Source organism: Gasterosteus aculeatus, chromosome 3 (assembly GCF_964276395.1).
Source record: "Gasterosteus aculeatus chromosome 3, fGasAcu3.hap1.1, whole genome shotgun sequence".
Lineage (NCBI taxonomy): Eukaryota > Metazoa > Chordata > Actinopteri > Perciformes > Gasterosteidae > Gasterosteus > Gasterosteus aculeatus.
This window is the reverse complement of record NC_135690.1, coordinates 16,014,375-16,030,838: the sequence shown is the minus strand read 5'-3', so window position 1 is coordinate 16,030,838 and position 16,464 is coordinate 16,014,375. Positions and strand designations below refer to the sequence as shown.

Here is a 16,464-nt window from a genome sequence, read left to right as displayed (position 1 = left end):
CAGCACGATGTGCAGAAGGCGCCGGCGGCACACTCGTACGCGCACGTGAGCACGAAACACCTCCAGGCTTCGCCTCTGCTTTCAATTACCAGCCGGGGGCCGAGGGGAAATCAAAACTCTGACACGGCAGGTTGAGAAAACGGAGAGCGGTGAAGCCAGGCAGCGCCGGGGGCGCACACGTGCACTAAAATACGCGCACACACACACACACACACACACACACACACACACACACACACACACACACTGCTTTGTGAGCCGGCGACAGGCCGAGGTGCAGAGAATGTAACGTGACAGTGTTGTGTAGTTCGGTTGGAGCCTTTTTTCCTCCTCCAGCTGCCAATAATATATAAATAATGCTTTTATTTCATAAGAGTTTCCCAGTGGGGTCACATGGTACATTGATCGCAGAAAGCGTCCCATTAGAGACGGACGGGTCTTTAGGTAGGACATGTCCAACCCGTCCTGCAGGCGGTGCCTCACCTCGTTCCTCTTGGACACCCGTCTGGCCACGATGAGCTGGATGGTCCCTCGCTTGTTCCCCTCCGTCGACATGGACGTGCGCAGCGTCTCCATGGCGTCCTGGTTGGTTTTGCCCAACAGCGACTCTCCGTTGACGGCGATCAGCTGGTCATTCACTCGCAGCCGGCCGTCCTGTTGGGGGGGGGCGAGGAGTCACACTTTGTCAGGCGCGTCATGGGGCTGCAGCACACATTGTGTTACTTTTAAAGAGCCGAGGACACTATGAGGCAAGCGGACGGCCGCCGCTCTTTAATGGCTCTCAAGTTGTTGCCGCGATTTGGGGGGATTCAAATGAAGGTTCTTGGTTCTGTCAGTTTATCCGGTTCACCGTATGCGTGAATATCTCAATAAACCACCAATAGAACGTTTTTGCCTCGAGCTGCAAGGTGGACCTCAGCAGAGGTTATTCCCTCGGTGGCAGAGAGGGGAAGCTGTATGTTAACAGCAAACAGCGCACGCAGGATGAATAAAAAGCAGCTGTATCTCAGATTTAACAATCAGCGTAATCTAATCGACACAGCCTCATTGACAGAGTGTCTCCCGGACTCGAGTCCCGGTCTAATCTCTCACGCAGAAGTGTGCTTTTAAGTTTCTAATTAGATTCCCGTCAACACAAGTTTGTTTGAGCCGCTATCGAGTGGAGAGAAACGGCGCACTTTGCCTTAATAGATTTGATCACGGATGAAGACAAAGTCATTTCACTGCTCTCTCCCGGCCAAGGGCACGCAGGGGGCTTTTAACTTTAAACACCCCCCCCCCCCCCCCCCCCCCCCCGGTGGACGGCTGACACCTCGCTTTCATTCTGTCACTTTCCAACAGCGTGCTCAGATGACAGGAAGTTATACGATGTCGTCTCTCGCCTTTAGAATGCGCGTGAGAGGCGGGTCGGGTTTATCTGGGACACGTAAGAGCAGCTCGCTATGAAGGGAGGAGCTACAACACAATAAATCTTATTTTCCTGCTGAGATAAGAGTAAATCGTGTTTAGGTTCGTGTTCAGATCTTCAGATCTCGGTCTTTTGGTTTCTATAAAGTCTTCTATAATTATCTTAAGCATCTGCTTAGTGCAATATTATGTTTATTCTACATATATACATACATATGTATATGAATAACACTGTGTAAATGATTCAGTTATTGGCTCGACCAATGGAAAAGGTCCAAAACCCCCCCGTTGGCACCTTGCAGGCGGCCCCCCCGTTGATGATGGACTTGACGAAGATGCCCAGGTCGGCGTGGTTCTCCTTGGAGCGGTTCCCCTTGACGCTGACGCCGAGCCCGGCGGAGCCCGAGTCACTGAGCGGGATCTCAAAGGTCAGGAACTCCCTGGAGCCGTCCGGAGTGAGGACCAACTCGTCCTCCTCCGGCTTCTGTGAGGGGAAGGGGGGGGGGGGCAGGTTCAGATTCTCCAGCAGTCCCAACTTTCATTTAATTCAGCCTAACCCAATAACACAAACCCCCCCCCCCCCCCCCACCAAAGGGCCAAAGACACAGCGACGTTCATTAGGCCCCTTGAGGTTAATGAAAAGCCGAGCAGAGCAGGAAATGAGAGCGTGAGGATCAGAGTTGAGCAGTAAAGTGTTAAATCAGGTCAGCAGGAGCAGCTATGGACTCATCTGCTACAACCAAGAAGGTACAACGTTCATCAGTCTCTGAGTATCACATCACATTACAGGTCAGTACTAGAAAACACGTGAGGCGGGATGATGAACAACGTAATGACGTACGAGGGGACGTTCATCAAGAGGTCAATGGACTTATGCAGACTTCGTAATGGATTTATAAACCAAAAAAGCCTTCTAACATTAAACTCACTATCGTTATCGTCCTAAACTCGAGCCCCGATATCTTTTCCGCCCTTTTGGACTCTTTTCCCCGGAGAGAGAGGACGCAGATTGGATGGCGTGCACCTGCATGGTGGAACCGAGCGCGCCGCGCAGGCGGGGGAACTCGCCAGTAACCCTGCAGGAACACAGCAGCCTAATTGACATGCTGAGTGCCCCCCCCCCCCCCCCCCCCCAAACAACAGGTGCCTCTCCTGCTCGCTCTCTGTATTCATTTCCCCTCTCTCCTCCAGCTCAACAATAAAAAACTGTTCTCTCTCGCTTGTTATTTGACAGCTGTCCTCTGAATAGACGGCTGCGTGCGCGCTCGCAATTACTGTGCGCGCCTAATGAATTCAATCATCGGGCTCGGTGTCAGCGTGTCATTAGCGGCCTTTGTTTGCTGGGAGGGAGATGGAATTGCTCTGGGTTGGACGGGGAGAGGGGAGGAATGGGGGGGAGGTGGAGTAAGGAAGGAAGGAGGAAGATAAAGGAGACGCATGCAGAGTGCTGTCAGGGTGCGTGTTGGCAGACCCGATGGATGCTACCTGGAATGTGTGTAACATTTCAATACCAAAGCGGAGAGAAAGCTTCAAGGAGGATTTCAGAGGCAACTTTCTGAGCAATAATAACAAAGGACGGCTTGGGAACCTTCGGTCCAATTCAAATCGGGCTGGAACGGAGTTTAAGGCCAATTTAAGAGCAACATAATCCTCATTTAGTGAAGCTGACGTGTGATGCCATTCAAGACGTCGATTAACTAATTGCAAGATGGAGATAAAGATGAAGACTTGAATTTATTTGAGTTAGCCAGACTACTAAATAAAACTATGTTCATTTAACAATAGAAGAAAAAGATCTCAGATGGACGTGGCGCCTCGGTTAGCTCAGCCCGGCAGTTTGAGAGCGAGCGTTAAGTCGTCATATCAGTTAAACACGTCACATGCGTGTCGTGTCATTGGCCTGGAATCAGCCCCTCCCTCTGAATGAGGCCGATTGGAGGCGTTTCAGGACCTGATTGATGGCGCCGAGGACACAAAGAGAAATACATGAAACCAAGGAGGGAAAGTAAGAGGGGTTAGAAAGGGGGAGGGAGAGAAGGGAGAAGAGTAATGGCTTCCAGAGGAGGGACGCAGACCAATAGAGCCAGGAGGGTGTGTATGGGGGAGGAGGGGGGAGGGGGTTGTCTAGAAAGAGAGAGACAGCGCGAGCGTGACATTGACGGAGCGAGCGAGAGAGTGTGAATCCATGTGGAACACAAAAGGAGACGGACGCCTCCACCTCTCCCCCCCTCCCCTTCCTCCCCCGTTCCTCCCCCACCTGTCTCTTTATACTGCCCTCCATTTTCCTTCTTTTTTTTCTGAAATCCCAAATGTTGTTCTCTCTCTGCAGATGTCAGCCTCACTCGCTTGTAAGTAAACAAAGATTATGGAGCTCAGTGGCTGTTAACAGGTGCTATTAATAGAGAAAGGATCTGCCCCCCCCTCCCTCCCATCCCCCCCCAATGCCCCTCTCCTCTTGCTATTGACACTAATATAACCAAAAGTCAGTGGACACGCATCAGATCCCTGTTCTTCAGCTGTCCCCCCCCCCATCTCACACCTCAGATCTCCCTCATCCTCGCATGCCCCCCCCCCCTCCCTCCCTCCTTGCTGCAGCTCCATGCTGATAGACCATGAATATCAAATACCTGTGGCACAGCATGGAGGAGACGGCCATGGCAGGTGTGTGTGTGTGTGTGTGTGTGTGTGTGTTACACGGAGATGGAGCAGTGTTCCGTCGGATGTGAGTCAGTATGTGTACTCACTCAAATGTGCTCCTTAGATAATGTGCACGCACCTGATCAACTGCACGCACACACACACACACACACACACACACACGTGACTACTTGACGCTTCACACACAACCCACAATCTCCCTTGTGTCCCCAAACGAATCCGCCCCCCCATGGGCCCCCCCCCTCTACCTTGTGGACAATCTGCAGTGTGGCTCTTTAAAGCTCCACAACCCTCTAGAAACCATTTATAACCTCATCCAACCCCGAGCAATTACACCAGCAGCTGCTGCTCCGTGTCCCCGGCTTGTGAGTTTGCAATGTGTAAAAAGGTCCTCTGTGTATCTGTGTGTGTGTGTGTGTGTGTGTGTGTGTGTGTGTGTGTGTGTGTGTGTGTGTGTGTGTGTGTGTGTGTGTGTGTGTGTGTGTGTGTGTGTGTGTGTGTGTGTGTGTAAGCTGCATGGGTGGCTGTAATGTGTGTGCGTGTTGGCAGCTTGAAACATCACTTTAATTAAGCCGGAGAGCCTGTTCTGTGGTAGAATGGCCCTCTGATTGACTCGTAGGTGCTACCAACAGGATGCACACACACACACACACACACACACACACACACACACACACACGGCTGCAGCCATTAATCACTGCGGCGATCCTGCTGAGATACCAAAAGTTATGTAACTCCTGTAATGATTCCTTGGGAAAAATTAAAAAAAAATACACTGCGGCAATAATAACAAAGTGTTGTTAACAACACGGACCTGCGTGTCCAAAAAACGCTTCTCATTTCTGACTCTGACGCGTTCACAGACCTGCCGGTCGATTCTAACTACTTTATATGATGCTGGATTACCCGATCCATTAGAAGATATTAGTTTTGCAAACTCGATGTACTTTGCAGGTAAACATCGGTGAATTAGAGTTGCAGGTATATTTTCCCCTCTGACGTGTTGTTAAAGCTGCAGCTGGTAACTTTTTATGCAGCCAGACGGAGAACGTGACATATTGTCTTTGAACAACATCAGCTGTGATCCTTTTAGGTTCCTTGATGCACCTGAAGGAAGAACAACCAATCAGAGCCCCTCTAACAAAGCTGTCAATCACCGCTCCCGAACCAAAAAGAATTCACACGTAATATTTTAATATCCGAACGGGCTTTAGCATAAATGTTTGAAAGAAAACGCGATCCCATTGGCAGACGACGCGCTTGTTACGCGGCACGGAATCATTTAAATCCGCCGTTATCGTCCTTCGGTGCCACCGTGGCGTTTCATCAGCGACGGGTCCGCGACCTTCCTGCTGCATCGCGAGCCGAACGCCACCCCGCGTCATCAAGGGGCGCCCTCGTCGGGACGGCTGCGAGAGGAGAGCGAACGCGCGCGTTTGATAGATAGCATTCTCGGCACGGCGCGTTACTGCCGCTGATGGCTTCTCAATATAGCGCCGCGGCGTCATTTTCCCCATAAGCCTGCGTGACTAATGGCGTAAACAATGAGGGCGAATGTTCACGTTATGGGTCCATTATGGAACTATCAGGGCGGGCGTGTAAAGACGGATGCCTTTGATCAGCGCTCCATTGTAAGAGCCAGGAGCTGGGAAGAGGATTTGCGGCTCTAAGTGTGTCTGAAGTGTGTGTGTGTGTGTGTGTGTGTGTGTGTGTGTGTGAAGTGTGTGTGAAGTCTGTGTGCGCAGGAGAGGAAGGAAGAATGAATTTTGAAGAGGTGACCAAGATAAAAACAAGAGACAACGACAATCAGAGCTGCACAAAGAACCCGTTTGCGTTGTACTGTTCTGCCCCCCCCTCCCCAAATACGGCGTAATGCCCGTAATGATGTCATGCGGCAGTTACCTCGATCAGCCAATGGGGTTTCGCCGCAGTCGCCGGCTGCCTCGGATGCTGAAAGGAGCAGGCAAAGGGTCAGAGAGACACAACGGCACGTCACATGACCACACGCGGTTAGCGGTGGAAAGCGGAATGACTCGTCGATATTGTCGCCTGCGGATGAGTGATGTTAAAAAAGTGGGGCCCTTTCAAGGAGTGAGTGCTTCATTTCCACTGAACCCGGACAGGTTTCTCTCCCTCGCAGGATGAGTCAAGCCGTGCTTACCAAGAGCGTGCAAACCTGCAGGTCTAAAAGCAGTCCATGAAATATGTTTCCCTTCTCGTAACTGTAGGGAGAGAATCATCATCATCCGCGTAGCCTCGGCGATACAAGCCGCCTGCACGGACACATCCTGCTCATGCTCGTGCACAGAGGTGTTCATTTCTCGACACTCTGCGGCCTCTCAGCAACCGTTGCTGTGCACTTGCACCATGCAAAATGAATAAAAACATCTGGGAGATTGTTAATGAAAACAGTCATTAGCTGCGGTCCTTCCTCTCTACATCCGATGGTTTCTCCAATCTACTGGAGATCTGGACGGGAATCCATTAAAAGCAGCTCGCCCTTTGCTGCTGCAGCTGCTTTTGTTGTTGTCAGCGGAGGCTGCAAGATTTTTAAAATGATGCGCCAGACAACAGATCACATCCATTATGGCGGTTGGTGTTCCGGGAAAGGGGGGGGAGGAGAGGAGGGGAGGGGAGGGGATCATCTGGAGGTTAGGAGTTAGGAAGGGAGGAAAGGAGGTGAGACAAACTCTCAAACGCTCGTCCGCTTTAATCCTGATTCAGAAGCTTCGCCTTCATCCCGCTCCGACAAACCCGGGCTGAAAGCACGATGCACGCCGGCCGCCGCGTCTTCGCCATCTGCGGTGGCGGTAACCCGGCGGTTTGTGCCACGCCCCCCCGCGGCGAGGATCCCTCACACAGCTGGCAGGTACGACCGCCAATCAAATTAAGAGGCCGATTACGCTGCCAGCGTGCCGCGCAAATCGCAACCAATTACCGCCACTCGGCCAGATGTGGAGGCGCGAGGGCTGCGGTGGGTAAATCACCGCTGGAGCTGGGTGAGTAAACGGAGAGCCTTCCCAACATGGCGGCGGGAGACAGATGAGCTTTGAACAGCTGCTGCGGGAGCCGACGCGCTCCGCCGGAACATCGGTGTGACGGGACGTTTACGGGTGTCATTCATAAGGCTCGGTGGGGCGGACGCCTCTTATCTTCTGCTTCAATCAAGGCCCTCGGCCACCGTTTACCGATGAAAGGGACAGTTAAACTCTTTGTCGGCAGCTGAAAACACGTCTCTACGCTAAGAAAGCGAGGCGGTGAACTCATGTTTACCAGCTTTACTGAAGGAACATGGCGAGGGACTACTTTACGATCCGGTGGAGTCGCCCCCTGCTGGTCAGTGGCGAGAATGCGGCTGCAACTCATCGCGCTGCTCTCTCCTCCGGCCCGTCGGAGCGCTGCATCCTCCCGTTGAACCACCACTTTGCGGCGCGTAGCGGGAGACTTTTGAGTCCACTGCTCGGGTTATAGTGACTTATCCCCCCCCCTCAGTAAAGCAGAAGTCAGACTAAACAGGCCGTTTGATATTCAGCCGGCACGTCAGAGCGAGACGGCCCTGCAGACGACCTTATCCACAGAGCGCCAAGTAGAGCCCCGGCCCCCGCTGACGAAGGGGGGGTGGGGGGGCGACGGAGCCAATCTTTCTGTCCACACTGATGAACCATGACATTGTGATTAGTCAGAGTGACTCTGGAAGGAGATTAAAATGAGTGTTACGTTTATACGCTTTGATCGAGCGGCTGGTTCCTTATTGGACGCGGAAAGCGTGCACAAGCCATTGTCTTCTCCATTTCAACGTTCAGTGTAATAAACACCAAAGGGGCAGGAACAGGAGCGGTTAAGGAGGGGTTGGGGGGGGTGGGGGCGGTGTTAAGGCGGAGTCTTACCACATCTCTGGGGCTTTGCATCTGGGGCTCAGCGGTCTGGAGGGCAGAAGAAGCACAAGCAGAAATATTTACGTGGAAGAGTTGTGGAGAGCTGGGCAACGAGCCAATGGGGACGCAGGAAATTAAAAGGTGTGTTTGCGTGGACAAAATTAAATATATTGTATATGTACGTATTGTGAACTATATACTTTGATTTAAAGCTGACCCCGCTTGAGTAATTAAAGTATAATCACAATGAACATCAATAATCAATGAGGCAGTAAAAGGAGCATGAATAATAGTAACATAGAAATACAAATGTTTATACAATGAAGATGTAAGGCTGACGTTAATGTGAAATTCCTCATAAAGTCATAAAGTCACTTGCTGCATGTGCGAGCTGCGAAGAGGCCACGTAACCTTACTCCTTCCAATACATCGCGATATGTTTCCTCTAGAACACCATTTTGAAGACGACGTGCTTCATTTCGATTAAGCTGAATTAAGCCCTCTAGCTTGTGTTTTTATTGTTGCATTTAGAAAGTTATTAAGCTATTGCGGTATCTTTCCGCCCTTCCCCCTAAAACCCAGGAGAGAAAATGCTTCGCCTTCCGGATGAAGATCCAAGCTGCTCCTTTTGTGCACTGGACCTCGTCTCCCCCCTCATGCTGATAACCACCCACCAAATAAATCCCCCCCATCCAGCCGAGTCAGCCGGCCTCGGCACTCTAATCTGAAGATGAGTATCGACCGGAGCCCCGCCCCCTCGCGCCGGACAGCCAGTCGTCTCCTCGTCTTCACCTATGAGCAGTTTGACTGACACCACGGACTAATGGCCCCCCGCCGACTGCTGAGGCTGCCGGGGGCAGCGGGGTGGGGGTGGGGGGGGGTATAACCCTTTACCTCGATAAGGAGTTCGAGCAGCAGCAGAGAGTCACGGAGAGAAAACACGGCGTGATTTAGAGCTCGCCAACAAAGAGCAGGGACACATTCACTTCCTCAAAGGGCTTTCAAATGGCATCCAGATGTGCGTAAATCAAACCGTGTTATCCGCAAAGACTTTTAGGTATCAACATCTGGCGTCATGTGAAAACAAAAACCCTGGGGGGGGGGGATTTGTGCGAAGTAATGTGTGATGATGCAATGTGATGTGTAAAGGATAATTTACACACTCATCTATGAATTGTGTGTGTGTGTGTGTGTGTGTGTGGGGGGGGCAAACGTACATCTGCATCTCTGGGGAGGAAAGTGTCCTCCTGCCGTAGGACCAGCAGCCCCACGGCCCCGCCCATGGGCGTGGCCCTGAGCAGAGACACCACCTCCTCCTGGGTCCGCCCGTGCAGGTCCACGCCGTTCACCTGAGCAGGAGACGGGGGGGGTGGGGGGGGCGGGGTTTAGTCCCAGACAGTGAGGCCGGGGTTCAATATTCCCTAAAGTAAACTCTGACCATCTCACCTCCAGCAGCCGGTCTCCTGCCTTCAGGCGCCCGTCTTGGATGGCGGCTCCCCGCGGCAGGATGTTCTTCACGTAGATGGGCGCCGAGCCGCCGATGGGGACGTCCCGGGACGTTATGCTGAAGCCAAGCCCCTCTGGACCTGCGAGGGGTGAGAAGTGAGGTGAGAAGTGAGGAGGTGTACAGCTATGGGAATGGAAAGCAGCACCATTAAGAGCAACTCTCCGGCGTGACCTCAGTACACGAGACCTCTGGTCCGTGTGGGATTCCGTCTGTGCACATCTGGGAGTTTTTCGGGCGCCTTGGAGCAGACGTCTGTACCTCACAGCATCAAGAGCGTAGACAGAGAAACAACTTCCTGTTGTTAAGCAGTTTACAGACAGGAAATGAAGAGGAGCGTCCGGTCAGCGGATTTATATCCAATAACTAAAGACAACGTGATGCCGAGCTGGACTGTGTAATGATGCAATAACACGTTTAAGGCTTCTGCCTCACTTAATTGAAGGCAGACACTAGGAAAACAAGCCGGGGGCCAGAAAAAATGAAGACCTCACCATGGACCCACCTGCCCCCCCGTCCCTCCCCCTCCTCCCCCTCCTCCCCCAGGTTCGCTCCAGGCGCTTCGTGCACGTGTCTGAGAGGGAGAGAAACACTTCCAAGCGGCCTTGCGCGTCCTCGCTGCATCGCAGAGGACCGGCCCTAATCCTCAACATCCTTCCCCTCTAATCCCCCCCCCCCCTCCACCCCCCACCCCCACGCTGATGAGCCAATCAACTTCCCGCAGGCTGCCGGTGAGCGCCCGCCGCGTTGCTGGGGGCAGGATCTTTAAAACTCTCATTAGCTTGATTAAGACATACCTCAGCAATTTCCTGTGCAGAAAAAAGGGGGCGGGGGCTCTTTGATTGATTCCGGTATTTCCCCTGAAATCACGGACGAGACGCGCCCCCCCCCCCCCCCCTTCAGAACGCTAAAACACTGCATGTTCTGATTTGTTTTAAGCAGTTCACTATCCTAAATAACTCCCAGCTCACCTTTCTTCAGCAGGATGTTGAGCCTCCTCCCGACCTTTTTGCTGTATCCTCCGGCCGGCGTGGAGTTCGCCCCCCTCTGAGGCGAGGGGGTGTGTCCCGACGGCGGCTTGGCCGCGGAGACCGCCGGGGGAGGCGGAGGAGGAGGGTAGCCCTCGGCGTGGTCCGGGTGGGCGTGGGACTGAGGGCGGGCTTGCGCCTGGGAGCCGTGGCGGGACATCCGGTGCGGCGCGCGGTCGCCGCTGGACGCCGCGCTGCCGCTCAGGGAGTCGGGGCTGAAGCGGCCCGAGGGGTGCGGCGCGCCCCTCTCGGCGTGGAACAGCTGCTCGTAGTGCGTCTTCATGGACGTCGGCACCACGTGGAACAGGATGAGCGGCGAGCGCATGGCCTGCCGGAACATGTTCTGGGCTCTGGGACAAAGACGAGGAGGACCAGTCGGTTATTCCACCGGTTTTTTTCCCTGCGGAATGGTTTTCCTCAGCAGAGCCCCCCCCCCGGAAGGTTTTGATATAAATAAAACACTCTGACAGGTTAATTAATACTTATTCCCAGCGTGAGCGGCTCTATAAAGAGACTGAACCCCCCCCCACCGACAGCTCCATCACATAATCCCCTCATTTGGCTTCAGATGAACGGGACCTCGATCTGTCGGATAGTTCGCAGAAAATCCTCTTTAACCCCCCCCCCGGCCCGGCCCACCCCCCCCTTTCTCATGTACAGAAGGTGTGAGCTCATGTTGCCTGTCAGCCTGGTTAGCACCACCTGTTCCAGTAAGTGCAGGCCCGGGTTTCGGCTCTTCTCTCACGCCTCCAGCAGCCGCGTGGAGGCTCTGGGAAACGCCGGGGGGGGGGGGGGGGGGGGGCCCGGACTACAACACTCCGCCTCAACAGAATGTCGCAGTGAAATCCTGGGCCTGTTCTCTCCCACCCCCCCCGCCCTAATAACCTTCCCCGTGGGTATGTCTCGGCATTTTTACGAGGACTAAACGCTTAACAGCAACAGTTGTTGCTCCTGTAACTGTAACAGCCGAGAGAAGCTTCGTTCACTCAGAGTTTCTTCTTCTTCAGCTCAGAAGAAGAAGACCCTTTGTTGCTCACGGCACGACGATGGTACCATCCTAAACACAAGCTGCAACTGGAGGGGACGTCCCCCGTATCGTGGTAGAGATGAAAATGACAGATTAGACACCTCAAAGCTTCGAATAGTAAAACCCCAGTTGGATGAGAGGAGAGTAGGAAAAAAACTGTTCTTTTTAAATACTCTGTGGGAACAGAGCCTTTAATCTACTGCATATAAAGTCCCGTTGGGAAAGAAGCATCACACTCTCTCTCACACACACACACACACACACACACACACACACACACACACACACACTGAATGCAGATCACATATGAACTCGAATGACAGATTGTGAACTTAAGGGAATGAACACAATCAAAACACCAATCAGCATCAACAGCTTTCTGCGCAGGTCACGGTATGGACACAGCGTGAAGGTATGCACGCTGCAAAGAGGAATGGGGTGGGGGGGTGGGAGGGGTCAGCAGGGGGGTTTGGTTAGGAAGGCACGATGAAAGAGTTTGAACAGAGCTGGAAGGCTCCTTCTGGTGGAACGGCGAGAGGGGAGTGGCAAAAAGGAGCCGAGCTGTCACTGAAACACGGGGGGGGGGGGCTATAGGAGGTAAATGGGGAAAGGTTAAAGGTTAGCTTAGCACAGGCTGAGCGGCCGGTGCAGGAGTGCAGAGGAGGAGGCAGGATAGCAGCCACATAAGAAGAAGAGATAAGGGTTGAGGAGGTGTTAGACGAGAGGCGAGCTACTACGGTCACACAGGAAGCACAGGGGGGTGGGGGGGCGCCATAGCTCAAGGCGGGGAAGGCGGGGGGGGGGGGGGCTGCCGTCTTACTGTTCGAAGCGGATGTTTCGCAGGTCCCCGTTATTGATACAGACGATGCAGTCGTTCTCCTGGAAGAGGCCCTGCTGCTCGGCCTTGCCTCCCTTCTCCAGACGCTTGACCAGCAAGCCAAGAGTCCTGAAAGGTGCAAAGGTTCAGGTCAGCGAGGAGCAGCGCCGCGTGCCGGGCTCGACTCCCCATCACAGAACCCGAGCCGTGTCTGCGGACTCTAAAAAGGTCACTCGGCCTTTACGCTTCCCTTCGTTGTTGCTGCTTTGCGCTCTCTGCGGTTTCGTTCGGCGTGTCAACGGGAAGCTTTTCACGTGGGGAAAAGATGCAACAAAAGGAGCGTGCAGTGCGGATCTGTCATCTGCATCATCAGCGTGCCAATGAGGCGCGCGGCAGGAAGCAGAGCGCGAAGGCTGTTCTGTTCCAAGGCAATCAAGGGGAAAAACACCACTGCAATTCTGCAGGTGTTCATTTTCTACCCCCCCCACACGAGGAGTACTGCTGCCCCTTTCAAAGCAGAAAAATTGAGAATTAAAGAAAGGGCTCAGGGCGAGGGCCGGTCTGCCGTCGCCGTGGTAACGGACGTCGCCTGAGACGCATGTGAGTCAGAGGAGGAAACGGGGGCGCGGACCTAATCGAGTCCTCTCGGGTTAAAACGAGGCTGCAGTATTTTGGGGTTGATTTTAGGGTTTAACGCTCGCTTCAGGCCCATAATTCAACATGAATGGAGATGTGATTACAGACGGGGGGGAAGGGGGGGGCGGAAAAGTTCAGCGGTTGAGAAAAGTTCAGAGACAATTCCCCTGATTGAATTTGAGTGAGAACACAATGAGATTTGCTGCGGCGCGGCTACTTCTCTGATGAAGGCCGGGGCTTCTTAATCTCGGGATAATGCCGACTGACAGATCCCCAATAAGAGAAAAGTGCATTAGAAATGTGCTTTTAGGTTGATTGGGCCGGCCGGTCGGGGGAAAGCGATGCACAGCGGCGAGTTTGAAGTCGCTTATCGAGTCTCTGAGGAAAGAAAGTCAAATCGGTGCCGGCAGCAGAGAACACTATAAAAATATCAGCATTTAGCTGCGACTGGTCTGCACTTGTGCACAAACTTTCAATATTCTTTCAGCGACGCAGAGGGCCGGTGTGCAGGAGGTTACACGCTCGACTGTACAGAGGGGTTTAACTTCATTATTGTATCATTACAAGCGATTCACTGGCTGAATCCAAACCAGATGTGAAAATCCCCTAATTCCCTCACAGCCTTTTTCCCCCAGCGTGCTCCAGAATGCATTGCAGGTATGTGCGTGTGTGTGTGTGTGTGTGCGCGCGCACTGTTCAACATGTCCTTTGTATCGCGTAAAGCCGATGTGACAGCAGCTGCAGAGAGAACGATGACGGTCACCTTCAAACTCTAAACATTAATGATTGATGAGTGTGAAACGGGCGAAATGGCTTCATGGTGCTGACGAACACGAACGTGTGCACCATTGGGTGTGTATGAGCGATGAAGTGGTTGCACGTGGGCATCAAAGAGGAATGTCCGGTGTGCGTGTGCGTGTTTGTGTGCCTCAGGCGATGCGGCGCACATCCCGCCTGCCGACCTCAAAAAGCAAAAAAATCAATTCGAAGATTGCGTCTGTTTTTTTGTATTTTGTTCAACAAGTGTGGGGCTCAAGTCTCGAGCTACAAAGGGAGAAAATGGAAAATTCTCCTGATGAAAAAAGTGAAAAGCTCTGACTGGTTAAAGCTGCAGATTGACTGAAAACTGTGGTACACTTTGTGCGTACAGTCAAACACATAAACACACATAATCATGCTTTGTGCTCTTCTTGTGTCCCCCATCGACTCCCCCTGGTTGTGTCCCAGGACACTTTCCCCCCCTCTGATCCGGTAGCATTTACCTGCGGTCCCGCCCACTGAACGGCACCACGTGGATCCCCAGCGGCCCGCCGTCGTTTGACACCTCCACCAGTTTGACTATGTCTCTGGGAGACGGATGGAAGACGCACAGACCGGGGGGAGAAGAAGGGGGGGGGAGACACACCATGTGGGGGAGAAAACAAAAACAGGAAAATGAGACGAGAACAATGAAGTCAACAAAAGTCAAATCAAAACAACCAAACAAGAAGGTGTCGGGGAAAAAGACGATAAAACAGCAAATAAATCAAACGTGAGGAAACAAACACACACACACACGCACACACACACACACACACACACGCACACGTCCATTGAGAGGAAGAAAAGCTACAATGTGACACGCATGTCACACGTCTGATGCCATCCATCCGACGTGCTGGATGGACGGATGGATGGATGGATGGATGGATGGCATCGGTTTGTTCTCCTTCCAGGAAACTGGTCACAACTTAACTTTGTTAGCGCGCTGACGCTAACTGCGCCGGGCTGGAAAAAGGCTCAATAACTACAGTAAATGTGCAGAGTTCCATATTCACGACACACGGGTCACAATATGGAGCAGCTGTCAGAGCTGACAGTGAAACATTTTAACAACGTTGAGCACATTTTGATGATCATCATGATCATTTTCATTATTGCAAATCGGGCAAAGAGATTTTAGTACTTTAATCTGTGGAAAAAGTGAGATGTGGGAAAATCACCTGTAAATGAGAATTGGTTCTCAATGGATTTTACTTGGTTAAATGAAGTTAAAAGGTTAAACAAAAACAAAAAAAAACACAGCATGGCTTTTAGTGTGAGTTATAGTTGTTGACTAAATCCTTTGACCCTTTGAAAAAGAAGCAAACGCAGCGTCATCTTTGAGCTGGTTTTCCGAGGCGGCGTCTTCATCCGCTGCAGAAGCATCCAAACACATTTTACAAGATGCCAAACGTAATCGGCCCACAGCTTTGATGAAATGACTGCGATTAGCTCGGGGGGGAAAACTTGTTGACAAGTAAGAGGCGTAGAGGGTAAATCACAGGAATAATAACAATACCGTACCTGTATATCAAACTGGAAGCATGCAACAGAACAACACACAGCAGTTAGCAGCGGGGAGCTGAGCGGGTTCGTGCGTGGGAGGGCTCTGATGGCGAGACGAGGAGCATTTCGCCCCCACTGAGGAGAATTATGCAAATGAGGAAGCGCGCTCGAAAGGAGGTTTTCCACAAACAAACCTGGTCTGCAGACCCGACGGACTAAAGCGCTCGTTAGGGGGAGAGAGGAAGGCGAGAAGACGGGCTTCTTCGTTCGTTATAGTTCTGTTATCGTCTCCTACTGATTGTAACTGAGCTCTTCAGGTTAATTGCAGAGATCTGAGCCTCTGAGTCCAACGTTAGAATTACAGGGACGTTGGACAGACACAAAAGAGGGACACAGCCGGTGCAATAACAAGCAGAGGGATGCAGGTGTGCAGATCACAATAACCTTTGCACTTTCTTCTTTTTAGAGCGAGCGTTTCTAGCACGTCATTGGGTATCGGCAGAGAGTGGGGCGGCGCCGATGCCCGACGGAGGTGGACTTACTCTAGTGACCTCGCGGGGGTGTGGTCCACGCACGAGTCGGCTCGACCAACCGGCTCGATCCTGCCGCTCCCTTCGTCCGTGGCCTCGTCCTCCTGGAACAAAGCACAAGACAAGTAGAGTGAGGCGGCTTCGTGGGTGACGAGTTAACCTTTACCCCTCCTCCCCCCTCACCCCTCACCCCTCACCCAGCGTCTTTCAGGAGCAAACAGGTAGGCGGAGCCGCCAACCTGACGAGCAGATGAGAAGTCTGCCACAGGTGTAAAATACATGCCCCCTCAGAAAGGTGCTCGCAATGATATCGTTCTCCTTGCGTATCGACTGTGAGACTCATGAGACACACACACACACACACACACACACACACACACACACAGATGAGAAGGTCATTAAAATTGCAGTGCGACACCGAGAGACGGGCGAGCAGCAGCAGCCGGGCCGCCTCATCAGTATGAAAATGAGCCGGCCGTTACCGTGGCGGCGGCGGCGGTTGCCATGACACTTTGGGTGCCTGGAGGACGTTGAGCTGCGGGGCAGCGTACGAGTGTGTACCTGCGTGAGAGACGGGCAGCGGCGGCCAGGTGTGTGTGTGTGTGATCTGTAGTTTATTTAGCCTGCAGTGTGTTTTAGAGCAGCCAATAAGGTCTGAGCTCATCTATGGGAGGA

General features: G+C 52.6%; 1 protein-coding gene across 12 annotated transcripts in view; it reads right to left on the bottom strand.

Annotated features, from left to right (window-relative positions):
* The window catches only part of pard3ab (par-3 family cell polarity regulator alpha, b), a 116,326-nt gene that overhangs the window by 53,913 nt on the left and 45,949 nt on the right, over positions 1-16,464 (bottom strand). For 8 of the 12 annotated variants that reach the window (XM_078099687.1, XM_078099695.1, XM_078099688.1 and 5 more), the window contains exons 6-15: positions 15,802-15,893; positions 14,215-14,298; positions 12,320-12,445; positions 10,416-10,822; positions 9,387-9,526; positions 9,158-9,289; positions 7,953-7,988; positions 5,968-6,015; positions 1,703-1,891; positions 484-654 (exon numbers count right to left, since the gene is read on the bottom strand). In XM_078099687.1, coding sequence (XP_077955813.1) covers positions 484-654; positions 1,703-1,891; positions 5,968-6,015; positions 7,953-7,988; positions 9,158-9,289; positions 9,387-9,526; positions 10,416-10,822; positions 12,320-12,445; positions 14,215-14,298; positions 15,802-15,893 — 1,425 coding nt within the window. The remainder of the gene's footprint in view (positions 1-483; positions 655-1,702; positions 1,892-5,967; positions 6,016-7,952; positions 7,989-9,157; positions 9,290-9,386; positions 9,527-10,415; positions 10,823-12,319; positions 12,446-14,214; positions 14,299-15,801; positions 15,894-16,464) is intronic. The other 4 variants (XM_078099689.1, XM_078099691.1, XM_078099692.1 and 1 more) reach the window with 2 other exon arrangements.